The 19,340-nt window shown below is 45.1% G+C and overlaps 1 protein-coding gene across 5 annotated transcripts in view; it reads left to right on the top strand.

Moving 5' to 3' along the window:
- Positions 1-19,340, top strand: part of GALNT14 (polypeptide N-acetylgalactosaminyltransferase 14) — a 193,156-nt gene that overhangs the window by 31,873 nt on the left and 141,943 nt on the right. The window contains exon 1 of one of the 5 annotated variants that reach the window (XM_067564819.1): positions 787-1,081. The exons of the other annotated variants lie outside the window; for them this stretch is intronic. Within the exon in view, the coding sequence (XP_067420920.1) occupies positions 1,076-1,081 (6 nt within the window). The 5' untranslated portion in view covers positions 787-1,075. Of the gene's footprint in view, positions 1-786; positions 1,082-19,340 lie in introns of those variants that run through there. 5 annotated transcript variants of the gene reach the window in all.

Here is a 19,340-nt window from a genome sequence, read left to right as displayed (position 1 = left end):
CTTGCCAATGACACCAGCCTGGGAGGCATTGCAAGCATTTTGGAGAACAGGATTAGGATTCAAAATGACCCTGACAAATTGAAGAATTGGTCTGAATTCAACAAGATGAAACCCAGAAAGGACATGTGCAAAGTACTTCACTTAGGAAGGAAATATCCAAATGCACAATTACAAAATGGGGAATAACTGGCTAGGTGGTAGTACTGCTGAAAATGACTTGGGGTTTATAGTGGATCACGAAATGACTTTGAGACAACAGTGTGGTGCAGCTGTGGAAAAAGCTAATCGTTCTGGGGTGTATTAATAGGAGTATTGTATGTAAGAAACAGGAAGTAACTGTTCTGCTGTTCTCAGCACTGGTGAGTACTTCTGGGTGCCACACTTTAGGAAAGATGTGGATAAACTGGAGAGAGTTCAGAGGAGAGCAACAGAAATAATAAATGGTTTAGCAAACGTGATCTATGAGGAAAGGCTAAACAACCCAGGCATATATAAAAACAGATTGGACAAACCCTGTGAGTGATGGTCTAGGTTTACTTGTTCCTACCACAGTGCTGGGAGCTGGATTTGATGACTTCTCTAGGTGCCTTCCAGCCTTGCATTTTTATGATTCTGTGTCAATATCCTGTTAAGGTTGGATGATTATGTTATTGAATAATGTTCCTCTAAACAAAAAATAAGGTCATTGTTATAATGATTGTCATTTTGTTTGACATTTAGAGGGCCATTATTTGTAAATCTGTTAGAAATTCCTAAATAAATAAATAGCTATAAAATAACAACAAACAAACCTCCGCTTAAGTTTTCGCACTAACTTTGGCAGTGCCTAGGTTTTTCCCTGTATACCTCTGTTTCAGACCCTAATCCCCTCTACCCAGAGAGATACTCTAACTTTGTTGGTGCTAACAAGATTGCCTGCTAATATGATTCAGCTGCAATTTACCCTATATCTTCATTCAGGGTACAAACAGCTGACATCCAGATGGCTTTACAAATAGCTCTGCATTAATATGCAGGGACCTAGGAGCCATCTACCTCTTTGTGTTGCTACCAGTCACCTCTTAGTTTATTAAAAATGAAGGTATGTAACAAATCTAATTTATTATGCTGATTGATTTTTGCATTTCACTCAGCTTGGACAGTGAAACTGAATCAGTCTGTTTCAACCTCTGCTTATGGTCACTTTCTGTTTCTAGAGGTAAGGTTACCATGTTTGGGTTGCAAATTAAAAAGTGTTACTCGCTGAAAGAAAGAAACATGAAAACTTCTCTGTTAACATTAGGTTTTGTGAAAGCTTTATAGGGCAAACTCTGTAAATCTAGGCATCTAAAGTTATGCCCTATCAATCAAAGGGAGTGATTTCCAGCTATACAGTGCACTTGCAGCTCCTAGTATCTCTTGTGGCATCTGTTGGTGCTCTGCACCTATGAAAATTGGGTCACTTTTAGGTGCCTAACTTTAAAATATGGTATTAATTTTTAAGCCTAAGCTTCTGGACAGTGCTCCTTTTTAAAGTGGACCTTGGTGCCACCAGTCTTCAACATGTGGCATTTCCACAGTACAGATTTCAGTTTTAAGGTGACATCACTAAAAAGAGGGGACAGATAACATCATTCTGACCTTAATTGCAGATAGCAAATTCATTCTGCATAAATTGAATTAGCCTCCATAGAGAAAAATGTAGCCAGTTCATAAAACATTTGTTAACCATTAATTGCAATCCTGTTATTTACTATTGTTAATAGCAGCTACTTGAATTCATGCTCATCTCTTTTGCTGCACCTTTTGGGGAACGTCAGCCTTAAGCATGTAACTCCATGTTGCAGCCACTTAAAAATGATATTGGGACCAAACGAATTGGGTGTTATGCTTAGATTTATACTATTTCTGATTTCTGTCAGTTAATGTAATGTAGCAGTTTAATCTCTTCTCAGTAATGTTCAGGAGTATTGGTGTGGTGTCTCACAGGACAGTGTCCCACGGAGTCTCACAGCAGCACAGCTCTGGAACCACTCGGGATGAAGCCAGTCAGAACTCTCGTGATCAGAGTCCCTACCCCACCCCACCCCACCCCGGGTCTCCACACACCAGTGCAGCTGCCTTCTGAATCTGGCCTCAGTGCGTTCAGCACCCCTGCTTTGCCTGAGCTCCCCCTGGAGAGTTAGCTAGGATAAAATTGCAGGGAGTATCTGCTTTTATTATTTACCATCAGTTGAGGTCAGGAACAGAAATCCCTACATATTATATAATGCCAGCGTACAATAAGAGGCATTATTGGGGCATTCCTTCCATAACCCATTCCTCTGATGCATCTGTCATTGGCTACTGCTGGAGACAGGATACTGGATTTAGGCTGACCATTGATATGTTCGAGTTGGGTAATTTCTACAGGACGTTCCACATCTGGAGCCAATTTCTGCTCTGTCACCCTCATATGTAACTCTGTGGATGTGGGGAAAGCCTGAGCTGGTCTGGTTGTTTTTGACCTGACCTGAACCTGATGCTTGTAGTCAGGTCCCATTGGGTTTGGGTCAGAGTTCATGGCTCTATAAAGGAGCCCTGGTAGCTCTGTGGTTAAGGTTACAGTGAGGTTTGAACTTGAAGCAGGACTAAAATCACTCGCTTAATTATTAAATTTACTCTTCAGATTTCACACAGTCACTCTTCATGAGCCTGCAGTATCTTCTTGCTCAAATATTTACCCACATTGGCAGAGGGAACATATAAAAATGAGCCCTTTGGGAGATACCTAAAACAGTAACATTTCTTTGGGCTCTTCCTGCTAATGAACCACAGTTGCTGCCAGCTCCAGACTTCCCCACATGTTCATTCCCACCTTGGACAGAGACCATTTTGGAAATGTTAAATTTAAGCACAGAAGTGTTGTTCTCTTTGTATTATGTATCAGCCTCCTTTATCACTGCAGAGAAAAAACAGTGGAACAGTCTTCCACGGGCTACTGCCATCCTCTGATGTGGGGAGCCTAGAGCACCAGCTCAGCACATCACAGAGCCCTTTGGGACATAGGAGGGGCAGCAGAGGTCATGGTGGAGGATTCTAGAGGGGCACAGGGGTGCAGGAGCTCTGAGAAAGTAAGCTTGAATTAAGGAGTCAAGGAGGCTTGAGTGGGGATGTGCGGGAGCCATGGGGGAAATAGGGTTATGTGCACAATGTTAACTCCCTATATCTGCATTCTTCATGTAGAAATGACGTTATAAATGTTACTACTACATTTGTGTCTGGTCTATCAAGCAGCTGTTAGAGTTAGCCATTTAGTTGAGGGTGATGTAGAGGAGTTTGTATAAAGGTTGGTTATATGATGGAAGTACAAAGGGATTGGCTATTCAGGGGAGGAGTCTTACACTGTGTTTGGATGTTACAACATGTGACAAATGCTTGTGATTTCCTTGGTTTGTAAGGATTGTGTTGGTGGGATTGCACTTGAACAATCTGAACTGGGAACAAACAGTTTTGTTTGCAGCAGGTAGACAGAGCAATCGCCAGTGCTGTCAATTTTCTGACTGTCCCCAGTACTAAAACAGAAAGTCCAGAAAACAAATGTGCTATGAAATCACCATACTCCTAGTGACAAGATCAGTAGGTGGTATCACTGTATGTTGCTGAGCATGAGCCGGGATAAACCAAACCAAGCCTATTTGAATACAAGAATGGTGTCCTGCTGGAATAATATATCCCCTGCTGAACATATTGCAGTCTTGTTCCTGATCTCAGCTCAGCAAAACAGCTAGTTTCGATTCTCTATTTCCAGCAGCTCTGATAGATTTGAGTGACCTGAACCTGTTTTTCATAATAATGAGACTTTCTCTGAAAAATCCTTCTCAGCCTTTTGCGGTCAGTTAGTGAGAGAGATGATAGACACATTAAGGAGCCTCTGTTGAAAGTTTTATGTCTGAAAATGTAACATGCTGCTGAGGAATATCCTCTGGATTCTAAACATCTCTGCACCTCTTTTATGGTTCACCACTGGGTGGCCAAGAAATTAACAAACAATAGCCAATTGCCACTGGCTTTTTGGGAGTGCTGAAAACAAAAATACCTAGTGCTGTGAGCTTCCCCATTCCGGCTGTAACCAGCAATGTTCTCAGAGCTGTCGATGGTGACACTAGCAAGAAAGCAAACAGAAAAGCAGATGCTTTTATCCCAGCTTGCTGGAGACGGAAGGCCAAGGCAGGAATCAACAGACATATACAATGTGGATTAAGGGCCAGATCCTACCCCCTTTGCTGCACCTACAGAGTGCACTTGGAGTGGAGCTAGGGCAGTTTTGCATAGCCCACTCATGGGGTGTGCACCCTGCACAGCTCATTTGGGGTTCCCTGTGTGCCATGACATGGCAAGAATTTAGGAGGGGCAGGACAAGTGGATCAGTGACCTCACAGGTTCACTGGCTGCTCCCCTCCCTGCATAGTAGAAGGGAGCATGAGGAGCAAGGAGGTTGTTCTATGGCTTGGAGTGGGGGTACTGTTCAAAAGAGGCTGTGGACTAGTAGATAGTGTGATGTATGGAAAATTGTATTCAAATTGTAGACCTATTCCTTTAAATGCACAGAAGTTTCCTGGTCCTGTTTGCAGACAAGGGAATCTCTGTAGGTAAGCAAGCATGCAATCAGTCTTTCTGCAAAGATCCGCCCGAGGGGGGAGTTGTACCTTGCTGCCTGAGGGCAGCAGCCTGTTTTCTCCCTTTCTGTTTTTGGTTCTTGTATGTTGCTCTGAATTCTAAAAAGTAAAGTAGGGTTACATTGCAACCTTCCCGCAAAAGTATTTGTTTTATCTAACTTCTCTGCGTGGAAGCTGTGAACGTAATAGATAGGTTATGAGACTGGAAGTCAGGAGACTAACGTTCTAATGTTGGCTCTGCTGTATGACCTTGGGCAAGTCATGTTACCTCTGTTTCCCTTCTCATCCTTTGTCTAATGTGAATTTAGAAGCTCTTTGGAGCAGGGACTGCCTTTTACTATGTGATTGTACAGCACTGAGCACAATCAGGTCCTGATCTTCAGTGAGGCCTCTAGCTTCTACTGCACTATAAATAATAACAGACCTGGCGGGTCTCCCCAGTAGCCAGCTGCTCAGCTGAGGAAGGGTTTGTCTCTATATGAGGGAGTGGCAGAAATCCCTTCGGGGGGTGAAAACTATTTTCATCTTTCTAAGCTAGTTATTGCTAGCAGTGAGTGAAAACCAGAACCATTAAACTCCTTTTTAAAAAAAATGACCATGTCCCTTTAAGAAAACATTAGACACCAGATAAATAAGTTGGCTGCAGGGACTTATGGCTGCAGTCTTATGGGAGGGGGTGTAACAGAGTGATGAATCACTGAAGACGGTATGTTCTGGAAATGAACAGTTAGCAGCAGAGACAGTGCTGTGTGAATGCTGGCTGCAGGGCTTCTTTCATTGAGGGTCTGGTGGGGAGAGGACAGCCCCCAGAAGAACCACCTTATGGAACAGAAAGAAACCTTTGAGCTTTGCCTTTCATCCCCCTCCTCTAGTCTGATCTCACTCTTCCGTTATCTGGTTCCACTCTGCAACGTGTGGACACTTTCAGGCCCTTTGCTCTGGGTCTTTGCATTGTGGTTCTCAACGGTAATACCATCCCCTGGACAGCAGCTGCTGTGTCCTTTCCTGATGGCGCTGCCAGATCTGAAGTCCTGGAATGCCACTCCACCACAAAGCAGAAAGCCAAGGGGGGTGTCAGGCATTGGCAGAGAAGAGGGAAGCTTTTAAAATAACCTGGATGTGTTTCCGTTAGCATCAATAGAGATTTTTTTCCCCATTCCTCTGAACACTCAGTTCCCTGACTCAGTGGTTTTAAAGAGATCGTTGGCTGCCCTGAGAAAACAGCAGAGGCTGTGTGTGTGACTGGAGTAGGGTCTGCATGAAAACGCAAGGAGCTCAGCAGATGTGATGTGTTTTGATGACATGGAGAGGAAGCAAAAACTGTTAGGCTAATGGGGCAAAGGAGACATTGAGGTTCCTCTTCTTCTGCAAGTCAATTCTCAGTCTTCAGGCTATGGACCTATCACCAGTTGCAGCCTGGAAGGAATTCACCTAATGCAATTAGGTGAGGTAGGGTTGGATTGCTCCTTCCTTTGAAGCATGTGGCATCAGCTAGTGTTAGATATTATATATTAATCTGCATTATATAGTGTAGTATGAACCATTAGTCTGTCAGGTATTTTTTTCTAATGATGATAGTACCTTGCACTTACTTTGCATCTTTCATCTGAGGATCTTAACACACTTTACAAGCATTAATTCACCATGACCCTAAAGAATAAGTGAGCATTATTAGCTGCATTTTATAACTGACATAAAGGGGTCAATTGCAGAGCTGGGAAAAGTACTCTGGAGTCTCTCAGTACTCTCAGTCCTTTGTTCTAACTATCACTAGACCACATTGCCTCCTCCTGATGTTCTTGTCTGAACACTTTCTGATATATTTTTCTTTTCTGCTGATGTAGCATTGTTTTCACTATGAATAGAGAAATGCATGAAAATGCTGAGTTGTACCATGCTGATATGGATTTTTAGCTCTGTGTAGGTGACAAAGGCGAAAGGTTTGTATGTCTCTCTGGACCTCTCTGTTCATCTGAGCAGTAATATATGCTGTAAAACCCACAGAGGAACCAAAGTATCTACGCACAGAATTCTCATTGACTGCAGATGGCTTACAGGATTGGGCCTGCAGAGTATAGCCTTGTATAACTAGTGACAGGCAAACTCCAGAAGGTTCAAAGGTGTAATTTAGACCTATGCAAAATGACAGTGTTATCCAAAGCTTTTTACTTGGGAGATTTTCTTCACAACACAAGCAGAAATAATGGGAGAATATTATTCTGGCAATGATATGGCTAATGCAAAGTTTGGATCTGGATCTGAATTCTTGCAAAGTCTGAAATGTGTGTTTGGATACAGGATTTGGCTTATCCCTGGTTTTTAGCACCTGTATTTTCTGGGTTAGTGATCTGGGTAGGAGGTGGTAAGGCTGCCCAACCCTTGGTAGTATTCAAAATGTTCTTCTAGTGCACAGACCCCTAGTAGGCAGGGGTGCCCTGATCCTGGGATCCCTATAAAACTACTTCCTATGCCTCTGTCAGCTGACCTCTCTCTGACAGGGAAGCTCTTCCACAGCTGTACATGTTCATTCTCTCTCTCTCTGTGTCCTTCCTACTCCCCCTATTCATTTCACACTGGCCTCCCTGCACCTCCCCACAATCTTCTAACTCTTGGTGTGAGAGCTTTCTCCTCTGCAGCTCCAGCTGTTCAGAACAGCCTCTGTCTCTTCACCTCAGCTACTTTTCACCTCCTTTAAAATTTCAACTGCAGATATAACTTGTCTCTTGCATCTTTGAACTGGCCCGTGCCCTCTGCTGTTGTTCAGTAGTTGGCTCTGTAATTGCATTACTTAGCTCTGTAAGTGGTTTAGGAATATGGCTTGTACAGAGAATGCTGATTAAGATAATGCTCTATTGATTGTATTAGACGAAGATGCACTATATTCCTCTGTCTCTTTTCCCCAACCCCCTTACAGTGCTTCCTTAGCTAACATAGCACCTTTATCTTTAGCTGGGAGGGCAAGTTCATGGCTTCCTTTGCAGCCACTGTCAGTAGCAATCTCTTTCATCTCATCTGCAGTATTCTGGCTCTGATCCTCCCCGCTTCTGGATGCGACAGACTCCTAGCAACTTGAATACATCCCCCTGAGAACCGAGGTGAATCAAGCATGTACAGAGGGCCATGAATTAACCTTACAGAGTGACTGACTAAAACCAAAGTTCAGTCCTTGCTCTGTGCTCCTTCTGTCACCTTGGGCCTTCCTCCCATCCCCTAAGAGGGTTTTTGAAAGCAAAGTGCATAGTGCTTGGTAAATATTTTACAGCTTCTAATGGAACCAACATGATTATTCCGCAAGAAAAGAGGAAAAAAACCCTTAGTTAATGAAAACAGCAAGCTGTCAGGGTGCTGACTCTTCAGCTTTGGAAGGAGCTGAGAGCTTGAATGGTTTCCACTTCAAGAGTTTCAAATGCCAAAACAGCCTGAGAGCCCCAGACGTGACAGGTTTATAGACTGGCAGGCAATAAGGCAAAGGGAAGGGGGGGGTAAATAGCTTGGGTGACCAGAAATAGTAGTGAGCATTTTGGGATAGACTCTGGGATGTCCCAGCATACCTCTGCTATGATTCTTTAGCCATTCAAAGATGCAGGAAAAGAGGGGAGTAGGTGTGTCATGATCAGCTAAGAAAACACTTGAGTCTCTTGCCCCAATGGCAAGACAGAGTGCAAATGGGGAGGGGAAGATGTCAGTCAGGCCCTGGGAACTAGAAATGCATTGGAAGCTGATGAGCAGTGTTTCTTGATTCAGATGTACATTAAATATGGATATGTTTGGGAAAGCATCATGGAAGGCCTGAGGTTCTGATGAGTCCCCAGAAGTTCTGATTCCTACCTGGATCTTCAGGACCTGCTATGCCCTTAGCTTGCTGTGCTGCAAGTTGCTCTTGACTTTCCATGGATCTCTTTTCTACAGCTTCAGGGGCATATGTTTGGTTGTGACCCTTTGTCTCCTGTCTGTTGCCTGCAGTGGTTCTTGGGCATTTTACAGATGTACTTGCCTTTCACTTCTGGAGCTCAGAGGTCATCAACCCTTCATGTGAAGTTGCTGCTTGCAAAAGGTTCTGGATTGGCAGCCCTGATGATCTGAAGGCCACAGTGCTCCGCCAATGAGCCTCGGCTCTAACTAGCAGGAGAGAGCAGTGCAAGGTATGGGATGGTAGCTGAATCTTCACACCCACCCCAGTCCTTGGAACCTCTGCTGAGACCACCAACAGGAGTGCTGATTAGTGCCAGCTGGGGTGATGTAGATACCTTCTCAGTAGCAAGCAAGATGAAGACCCACCAATTCACTTCCCACTGAACATGCATCAACTTTCAGTCACTGTTTACCAGAAATGAATGATATGCTCTAAAGCCCAGACTATTACTAATCCCAGCAGTTTCCCTCTGAGATTAGGCCTGAGGTAAGCATCAGGAGAAAATGGATTTGCTGAGTCTCTTTTTTTATTCATATTTGAACACCTCATAAAACTGCTGCACGGCCCGTTTGGGTTTCCAGCATCTCCCAGCTCCAAATGCAAGTGATAAAAATGTACCTTCAAGCAATGTTTAAAACCTACAGGGAAAAAACAAAACCAGACCAGCTGTGCCTGTTTGCCTGCTTCCTGTAAGGCAAGCACTGTAACTTGCACAAGCACTGAGACACCTGGCAGAGTTTCCAAGCTATAAGCTACTTGCCTTCATGGTTCAAGGAGGCTTTGCAGCAAAAGCTCCATGTCAATCTAAGTGGCCAGAATAACACTGGACCTGGCCCAGAAATGTTCAGGGAGTCATTAAATCAGCTGCATCTCTTGATGTAGCCTTATATTTTGGCTATAATGAAAATGCCTTCCTGTGTCAGCAAAGGGGACTTATTTATGCCTGAGCAGTAACTGCACATCAAGATTTCTAGGCCGCAGTCTTGTTACTGATAACGGCAAAATTCTCTTTTCTTTATCAATAGTGACGCGTGTGGGTTGTCAGTGTAAAATTAAAATACTTAATAACAATAACAAAAAAACCCTCCACTTATGGGTTTTTGTCTTTATCTAGAATTATATGCTTCCTGGGGCTCTTTCACCGTTGCTTGGTCACATGACTATCAAATGCTTGGGTTGGTTTTACTCCAAGTTTATAGGCATGTGTAGTGATGTCAATTCCCATGCCAGTGTGTGTGTGTATTGCAGGGTGGAATGTTGCTGATTCAGTCTTTGCAATTGCAGTCTTTTGAATTTGAGCCAAGTAAAAGGATTCAACAGCTCCAGTATTTTGCCTTTGGTGGTAACACAGCTTTATTCCAAGTTATAATGATCTCGTGTTGGAAAATGTAGCTGAGTTGATTCCTGTGTTGGCATGAAAAATATTCTGGTCATTGCCCCTTTGGAAACCACAGGGCTGCCAGGACCCTTTCCAATCAAAGGGAATTTGTATAGCAGATTTCTTGCAAATTATCTTTTGAAACCCTTTGTCGATTTAAATGGTGGAGGGAGCGGGACGCAGTCATGGGGAGAGAGATTTTCAGATTCAATTTTTAGAAGGGCAGAGGGATCAGTGGGATGGGGAGATGTAGAAAGGCTGTTTGATGGGCAGAAGGGAAGGATTTCTTGCCAGCAGAGGAGAGATTGTAGGGAGGGACAGATAGAATGCTGGTGGTAGGTGGACAAATGGAGTGGATGGGCAGAGTGGGGGAGTAGAGTGAGAGCAGGTCTGTGAGGTAGGCTGGGGCAATGGAGGGTTTTGAAAACCAGTCGTTTCCAGTGAGGTGTGGCTGTGGAACAGAGCTGCCTGTGTATCGGTTCTGGAGCAGTGGCCAACAATCGATCCATATTCCATATGTACCATTCTCCCACTCCTCTATTTGCTGCTACCAGGCTCAGCATTTTGTCGCTCCTATTGCCTGGGGAAACCCTCCCACAAAGGAGCAGCAGAGTGACTGGGATGAAAGAGAACAAACTGTTGTTCTCCTCACTGCACAGTAAGGACCAGTGTGATACTGCCCATCATCCACATGTCATGAACCTGTTAGACTCCAGACAAGTAGGAGAGGAAAAAGGGGGCAAGTATGGCAGATCTGACAAATACTGAAGCGGCCTTGCACATCCGTATAGCCTCCTGTTTTTCCTTTGGATTCATCGTTTAATTGGTAGTGCTGATGAACTGAGACATCTGAGCAGAGCTGGTGGCCTGCCAGATCCCAATCTCCTCTTCCGATAAAATTGTTAATGCGCGGAGAAGCAGCCTGGATTGTAATTGTGATTTGCTACAATGCCAATTAAAGCCTTTCTTGTTTTCCTTTCACATCTCAGTGAGCTTCCTAGAAATGCAAGGAGCTGTGTTAGCTGCTTCCTTCAAGTGAGTGTGGAGGTGGGGGCGGGGTGTCTAGTTCTTTTGAGGAAGAAAACTCTGTTATTCTGGTCTCTAGGAAAGCAGGTGTTGCGTGCCGTGGCAGAGGGGGTTTTTGCTACCGCAGATGCTGTGATTTTCCTGGCGTGATTTCTTAGCTCCCCACAGGGATGATTCTACACTTGTAGAGAATTCTGTAAGGCAGCCAAGTGTCTTTAGGTCACCCGGTGATATTCTCTCACTTGGCAAGTTCCCTCCCATTGCTGCAGTGAGTTGCATGATTACAGTGAGCAAGGAGCTGTCCTCTGGAGAGGCAGAGGCGCAGGGGATGAGAGCTTCCTTTGGAGGGGTAGAAGCCCTTCTAAAGGGAACCCTGAGATGTTTGTTGATCATGGGATGCAGCAGTCTAAAGAATTAAGAATTCAGGCTTAGTTTCCAAACACAGGGGGGCCAGATCCTGAGCTGATGTAAAGGGGCACAGTTCCATTGACTTCAGTGAAACTGTTCTGATGTACACCAGCCACGTGTCCATTTCAGAGATTTATAAGGCTGAATATGTCAAAGGTGGCAGTTAAATTTTGGAGGACCAGGACCAAAAGCAGGACCAAAGACCCACACCTCCCCACACCTTCAAACTTATAGGAATGTCTACAGAGCCCATGGCAGAAAGCCTCTGAGCCCATGTCGCCAGACTCAGTCTCGTGCTATGGCACTAAAAATAACTCTGTAGACATTGCAGCTTGGGCTCTGAAGCCTAGGGAGGAAGGTGGGCTTGTTATTAGTCTCTGCAGAGAGCCCACGGATGGAATAAGGGATCAAGAGCAGACTCTTCAGGTCAGGAATGTCAGGGTAGGGAAGCTTGCACTGCTTTTGTCCATGCTACATCTGTTGTAAGACTAAACGGAATGCTTCAGCCTGTTAAACCAGCACTGAATTCAGAGGTGACACATGGGGTGGGCACATGGGGTCACATGCTTCCCCAGATTTCTGCCAGGGTTTATATGCCTTGCCCTGCATCCCGCTGCATAGCACAACAGCCTTTAAATTGTGTCCCCCCACTATCAACAGTTAAGTGTTCTCTGACTGAATTCACGCAGTTTTAGGAGGGGGAGAAAGAAATTCTTTGGAGCACATATACAAAACAATCCATAGGACGTTACGTGGTGTTTCTCCTCTCCTCAACACTGAATAAAGCAAATGAAAGGAGAACTAGTCTCATGGATTCAAGTGCGCAAGCAGCCCCAAAACAGATGCAATGTAGGTTAAACAAATTAACATCAACAGTGACTTCTGCAGTGGATCCAGTCAATGTGAGTAAAGATTATAAAGACTAGGAGGCCAATCAACAGGAGTTAATGTAAATAAGGCCTTTCCTGGTGTCTCCTTCTTTTATTGGTCTAAGCCTGGATCCTACAAAAATTCATGCATGCGAATTCAGTGGGACTACTCAGGTGTGTGAAGATAAATTAAAGTGCAATAGTAGCACAGGTAGTGTACCCATGCTAACTTCACTCTCACTGGCTTGAGTAACAATAGTAGAGAGGATGTGGTGGCACAGGCTAGCCGCCCAGTGCAATCCCACAAGGCATTGTACTGGGTAGTACTTGGGTTGCTAGCCCATGGCAGAGTCAGTGCCGCCACATCTTCACCGCTCTTGTTACCTGCACGATCTAGATGAACAGGGGCATGGGTGTGCCTACCCGTGCTGAAGTTGCACTGTAATTTGTGGTGCAGATGTACCCAAGTGTTCTGTGAATTGAGACCTTAATATTTACTAATATGGCTGAGCCTATGGAGATGGGTAGGACCTCAGAAGAAAGTGACTAGGGATGGTAGCAGCTGTGCTAGCTTTCTCTGCTAGGCTATTAAAGTTTTGCATGTGGACTGCAGTGGTACGAGCTTTTGCCACCAGCCCCAGCTGCACCAGCTGGCACCTCAGCCCCTTTCTCCTGAGTTTCCTCTGCCATAGCTCTGCTACTCCCTGGATCCCTTCTCTGGCACCACAGCCACAGTCCCCTGGAGCACCTCACTAGTGAAACTTACCTCCATCCATTGTGTAAGCCTCAGAATTTACACAGGTAAAAGACAAACATTTCCAGTGATTAAAAACTAATTCCTCTTGTGATGACCCCTGTGTTCTCTCTGCCCTGGAGAGGGCAGACACTACGCCAAGTACCTGTGCCTGATCCCGTCTTCCCAATCTGCCTGAGTGAATTACCTGGGCTTTCTCCTTTCCCTAAGGTGCTTGGCCCCTGCTCCCCAGCCACCTTTCCATGAGCCACTCATTTTCCCTGCTGGGTAGGGCCCTCTTTGAGGAGCTACCTTTGAATTACATGGGGCCAGCAGTCAACTGTGTTGCTCTTTTGGAACAGGCTGTGTTACGGTCTAACTCACAGGACTTTGGCTACAGTACATCTCATACCAGCCCTGGTTTATTTTCTATTACTGAGCTGAGCTAGGAGAAACTGTGGGCTGACACACTTCCCTAAATTATGCCTTCCGTATCTTCTGTGCTGTCAGTCACATCCCTTTCAGACCTGGAATTTAGTGAACACAGCAGCAGCAAGTGCCAAACGATCAAAGGTTTAGATCAGTTTCTGCTGTCACATACATTTTACATCTAATTCCTTCTCCAGAAGAGCTACCCAGAGGATGGGCCGGCAGCCGTTCTGTATCTGCATTCTGTAACACCATTGCAGTGGCTTGAGTCTCATCCTCAATGTGGGCTATTGCTTCCTGCGGTGAGGGCTGGTCCTCTAGCCTAGCACATGGGCTATGGAAACAACCGTCCCTTTGCAAAGCCAGGTCGAGTCGGCATTGTTCTGTATGCTGGAGTCCTGAAGCTGTTTTTTGCATTACAAGATAGGCCCTTAGCATCCATTCTAACCTTCTGCTTGTCCCTAACTCGATCCCAGGGTTACTGGTGGATGCATTGGCAGTTCCATATCTAAGTGACCTAAATTGCTCTCACAATAGAGACCAGATTTTCCAAATCTAGCCCTAAAAATGCAAAAGCCCTAGTTAGCCCATCCAGTTGGCTTCCCTGTGCCAATGAAGGACACAGCCACATAGTGCACTGTGCAATTTCCTTTAAATCGCGTGTGTGTGTGTGTGTGTGTGTGTGTCTGTCTGTCTCATTAGGGCTGCGATTCTCCCTGTTAGGACAATAGCAGTGCTGCCTTTATTCCAATCAGGGCCTGTTGGAAAATATGCATGTGGTATATGCAGTGCCCCTGAGCAGTAGTGTAAAGCTATTTGGCATGGATTAGTAAAAATGGCGGTTTGCAAACAGCATCTTTCACCTGATTATCTCACCACGCTCTGTGAAAGAGACAGGTCAAAGTTATCATCCTGAACTCCTCAGAACTGGTATCAGTGGGTGGAGAGTGCCTAGCACCTCGTGAGCATGCTTGTAAATAAATAATAATGGTGAAACTGAGGCATAGAGGGTCTGGAGACTTGGCTCAAGGTCAGTGGGAGAACTGCAAATAGAGCCCAGGAGTCCTGAGTCCTCTTCTCTGGTATTTCTTATTTATCCATGACCTTTGCACTGCTCTTCTTGTTTTAGCATTAGCTTTGTAAATGTCTAGTTCTTAAACCTTCTTAACTGGTAACAGCCTAAGGAAAAGGACCTTTCTCAGAAAAGTCTAGAGCTGAAGGTAATTGTCCTGTAATTTTGGACATTGTCAAGTAGCTTTGTCATGAGCCACTCTGGAGGGGAAATTCATGCAGATTGAAAATGACGACTAATAAAAAGAAAACCAGAGCTCCCTCAGTCGAAGAGACAAGGCTCAGAGTAGCAAGCACCTGACTGCTCAGTCAGTTCTGTTTCAAGTCAATACACTGCGGTTGTCAATCACCTCTCATTCCCGGCTGGGTTGGAAGGGCAGCCATCCAGGGGAATGATAGTAGCAGTAGCCTCTAAAGCCAGGTCAATATCCCCACAGAAACAATTACTGGATGTATTACCACTGGCTGCGCTGCTGTGAAAAGGCCACATCAGGTCGAGGATGCAAAGTGTATTAACATCAAGATCCCTTTCCCTGTGCTGCAGCTGGAGGGCTCCACAAGTGCAACTGTGATTATCTGCTTCTTTTTAAAGGACTCCTCTCTGAGCAGTACATTTTCCATGCGGTCTCTTCCTCTGCTCCCCCCTCTCCCAAATGGGCAGGCTCCCGAAGAGCAACAAGAGGGTTGTCCATCTCCCGTTGTTCTTCTGTGACTGGAACATGCGTCCCTGCAGGGACGGGCTTAACCTGCTCCAACCCCAGAGCTACTGAACCTTTTTTATCACGAGGCTTAGAGAGTGAAGGAGTAAATCCTGGCTGGAGATTGAGTGCGCTAGGCTCCTAAATAGAAAAGTCTTCTATTCTTACTGACATGCTGTTGGGGAGGTTGGTTTGACCTTGATGGCTGTGAAGTGCCTCCAGTGTATCCTGAAAAGGCCCGGTCTGTGGGAAAGCTTATGACAAAAACAAATAACAGCATGTTTCTCTGCACAGTGCCTTGCTCTCTCCACTGTCCATGGGGCTTGGGCCGTTTCCAAACGTGCTTGACCTCTGAAGGTACAGGGGGAAAGCCGAGCATGGCTGGCGCTGCTTTCCTGTTTCCAATTTCTGTTCCTCTTAATTGCTGCCAACCTTTTGGGGGAGTGAGACTCTGGCTTGCCTGCCTGCTGCTCGATTGCCTTGCAGGAATGCAGCAGCCATCTAAAGATGGCATTAAGCACTCACATTAGGCAGTGGAGGAGCTGCCCGCGGTGCTCTGGTTAATGAGGCGCTCGACAGCAGCTAAGATGCACTCATCCTTCTCCTGACACTTCGGGGTGCCCACCCAGGCACAGCATGAGTTTTATTCCGAGGAGCTGGCTCACGAGGAGGGAGGATAGTAAAGAGGAGGGTGTCAAGGAGAGATCTCATTTCTTAGGGGAGGGGAGACATTGCTTGTGAGAGGCTATCAGCGAATGTAGACAGGCTGCAAGGGTAAAATTGCAGCCCAGACCAGTAGAACAGGGTTCAATATAGGCTCATCGCACTGATGGGATCATAGAAACCAAGGTTCTGTCTGCTCTGAGGGGAAATTAAAGTTCCCCTTGCACTTCTCACATAAGCATAATGTCCTAGACCAACACTTCCCTTCCCTCCCTTCTGCACTGCACTGTCTGCTGGATAGTTCGCCCTAGACCGCAGAGGTAAATCCTAGAAGTTGGAGAAGGGAGAGGCCTAATGCGTCATGCAGCCCCTCCTTCAACCAATGCAGGATTGTTCTGTATATTTGTTATTTCAGTGCTTTGTCCAGTTCGGTGTTAGCAACCCCAGGTAGTTTCCACTGCTTCCCTAGGAAGGCTAGTCCGTAGCCTAATACTTCTAGGAAACACTCTGCACTCCGCTTTAGTGAAGGTTGTGTTGCTTTCTGTTTAAATGTTGACTCTTCTAAACTCTGGCTGCTTACGCAGATTGTCTTGAAATTGGTGGTGCCTTATGGCAGTGCTAGGTAGTGGAAGTGGTATAAATTTGGGGTCATTTGAGAAAGGGGTTTCTGAGATACAGACCCCTGGAAAAAACTCGCATTTTATAAAACCATTTAGTTCTTCCAATAGCTTAAATGCTGCCACTCCTGTATATCATTGGATTACTCTGTGATAGCTATATATTACTCTATGAGCATGATTCCTCTCTCCTACCTTGCAATATCTGTAGGCTGTACTCATGCATCTCCACTTAACCAGGTTCAATATAATTTAACTCTTTCAGTCTTTCCTCAGACATCAGTTTGTTCAGCCCCCTATCCATTTTTGTTGCTTTACTCTAAACTTCCAGCATGGGAGCATTTTACAGCAATCTACATACTGATACCAAAATCCTAATGGGATGGAGGTGCTATATAATAATAGTATTTAGTTGTTAATACAAATCCTGGAGCATGCATGTTTCAGACTCATGAAAATGAGGGGGCTGTTTATCTGCTGCAGCCAAGTTCTCCTTGGTGCATCAGTCTGTGTGGTGGTGGGGTCTGTCAGGGAGCTCCCTGATTCTTTTCCCAGTCCTGGCGTAGGTTAGAGCAACCCCCAGGGAACTCAGTACCGGCTGGGGTATGCACACTCCAACTCTGCTTTCTCCCGGATTCTCCCCACCCCAACACGCTCCTGCCACTGGGGATGTTGGCTGGAGAGGAGATAGAGGCTGGCTTTGCCTGCTCTCTGTCTGCTGGGGGAGATGGGGACTCAGGCAGGACTCAGTGCAGAGGGAGCATAGAGAGGCAATGAATATGTACCTGGATTGGACTATGGATTTCAGGAGAAGCAACCAAAATTCAGCTTGCTCCAGAACCATTTCCTCCTAGAGTTTGGCTTTGGCATCTCAATGAAATGCCCCCTCTCATAGCCATTCAGTTTTAATCCCACTCCTCTTCCTAAACACACACCTTCTGGTCACACCTGGATTGCTGCATATTGCCTTTCCTTAGTGATAGCAGCAGCAAGACACTCTTGAAGGTTGTGAGATGCTACTCAGTTTCATTCTGCTTCTGGACGTGTCACTGGGGAAGCCTTGTCTGCTTTAGAGCAGGCATGAATCAGCCACGATGGCATTGTCGGCAGAAACATGGGAAGATAATGTTCCGATATCCTGTGCTGAATTTAATTCCTTTTGCTGAGGTAGAGAGAAGAGCTTAGTGCACTCAGAAACAACCTTTCAGTGACATGCACAGTTGCTGTGATATCAATGTGAGCCGCCTTCTTCTAGCCTTAGTCCCATTCATATGGGGCTGGCTCTTCAAGTCCTCCTTCTCCATTCTAGTCTGTATTGAAGCAGAAACTTCAAAACTCCACAACTAATCAAATACTCCTGTATGATATCCATATCCATCCATCTAGTTTTGGGTCTTCCAACTCTTCTCTTATACTTATAGGTGGACGCTAACACCCTGTTTCCTGTATATTCTTTGGATTTTCTCTTCACATGCCCAAACCATCTAAGCCTGGACTCTTTCAACTTTTCTGTAATTGGTGCCACCTTCACACTTTCCCATATTCGTTCAAACGTGGCTTATCTTTCTAACTCCAAGCATCCATCCTAACATTTTCATTTCCATTATATTCAAGATCTGTGCCTGTCTCTTCCTCAGTACCCAGCATTCAGAGCCATGTAAAAGTGCAGGCCCGATTACAGTCTTGTAGATCTTACTTATCAATTTGCTAGGCATATGAGTGATCTGTGATACTGATTATATATTAATACATTAAAAATTGTACTCACTATGGTAATCTTCACAATACCTGTGGGGCAGGAATCATTCCCCACCTTTTAAATGGGGAACTGAGACACAGAGAAACTGGGGTCTTGTCTACACTAGAAAGGTATAGATATACTGGCAAGAGAGTTCTTCTGCCAGTGTAGCTTAAACCAGTTCCCCAAACACAATAAGCTATGCCGTTCAAAGGACTTCTTGCTGGTATAACTGTCTACACTAGGGTTTTTTCAAACATAGCGTTCACACTTCTAACTGACCTAGACATAGCTGGCAACACTTAAGTGAAGACCAGGCCTAAATCATTGTGGGTTAGGCATCTTAATACCTTTGAGGAGCTGGACCTAAGTGAGTTGCCCTAGGTCACCCAAGAAGCCTGTAGCAAAGCAAAGACTTAACCCAGGTCTCCCAAATCCCAGGCAAGCAGCCTCACCACTGAACCATTCTTTCTCACTCAGTAGTAACATAGCCCAGAATTTATCCAGCTCTGGGGACATCAGTGCCAGTAAGATATCAACGAATTGGAGTGACCTCTATGCAGAACAACAGCAAAGTCAAAAAATGATCAGAGGGCTGGGGGGATTGGCATACAAAGAAAGATTAGGAGTGAAATCTAGATAGCTTGATTAAATGACGAAGCAGGCACAGACCTGTCCACAAGTATTTGAAACATGTAAAACTAAGGAGTGAGGGGTTGATTGAGGTGGAAGGTGAGGGTAATGAGGAGCAAGAGATTAAACTCAGCAAAAGGAAACTGTATGTTGAGTATTAGGAAGCATTTCTGATGGGGCAGAGTGTGGAATAGTCTCCCAACAGATGGGTCTTTTAGAGCTAGATAGGAGAATGTATAGCAGGGAACAGTCCCACATTGTGTGATTGGAGTAGGGGGGAAAGAGATGATTGATTTAAGAGGGTTTTTCCAGCAATGAATTGAGAAACCCTCCCAATACCCACTGCCTGTCTGCTGATATATACAGAGCTGGGTATTCTTTTCTGCAGTCAGCAGCCTGCTTTGTGCTGATCTCCTAAATATTCAGCTCATTATACAGTATCATGTATAAATAAAACAGAAGTAGGCAGAAGTGATCTCCAGGAGGATGTAATCACCTTCCTTTTCTTTTTAATTCTACAAGATTTG

This window comes from Emydura macquarii, unplaced genomic scaffold (assembly GCF_026122565.2).
Source record: "Emydura macquarii macquarii isolate MOO-44397 ecotype Brisbane River unplaced genomic scaffold, CSIRO-AGI_Emac_v2 contig_2676, whole genome shotgun sequence".
NCBI classification, from domain to species: domain Eukaryota; kingdom Metazoa; phylum Chordata; order Testudines; family Chelidae; genus Emydura; species Emydura macquarii.
The sequence above is the reverse complement of the archived record's forward strand: the minus strand, read 5'-3'. Positions and strand labels throughout refer to the sequence as shown.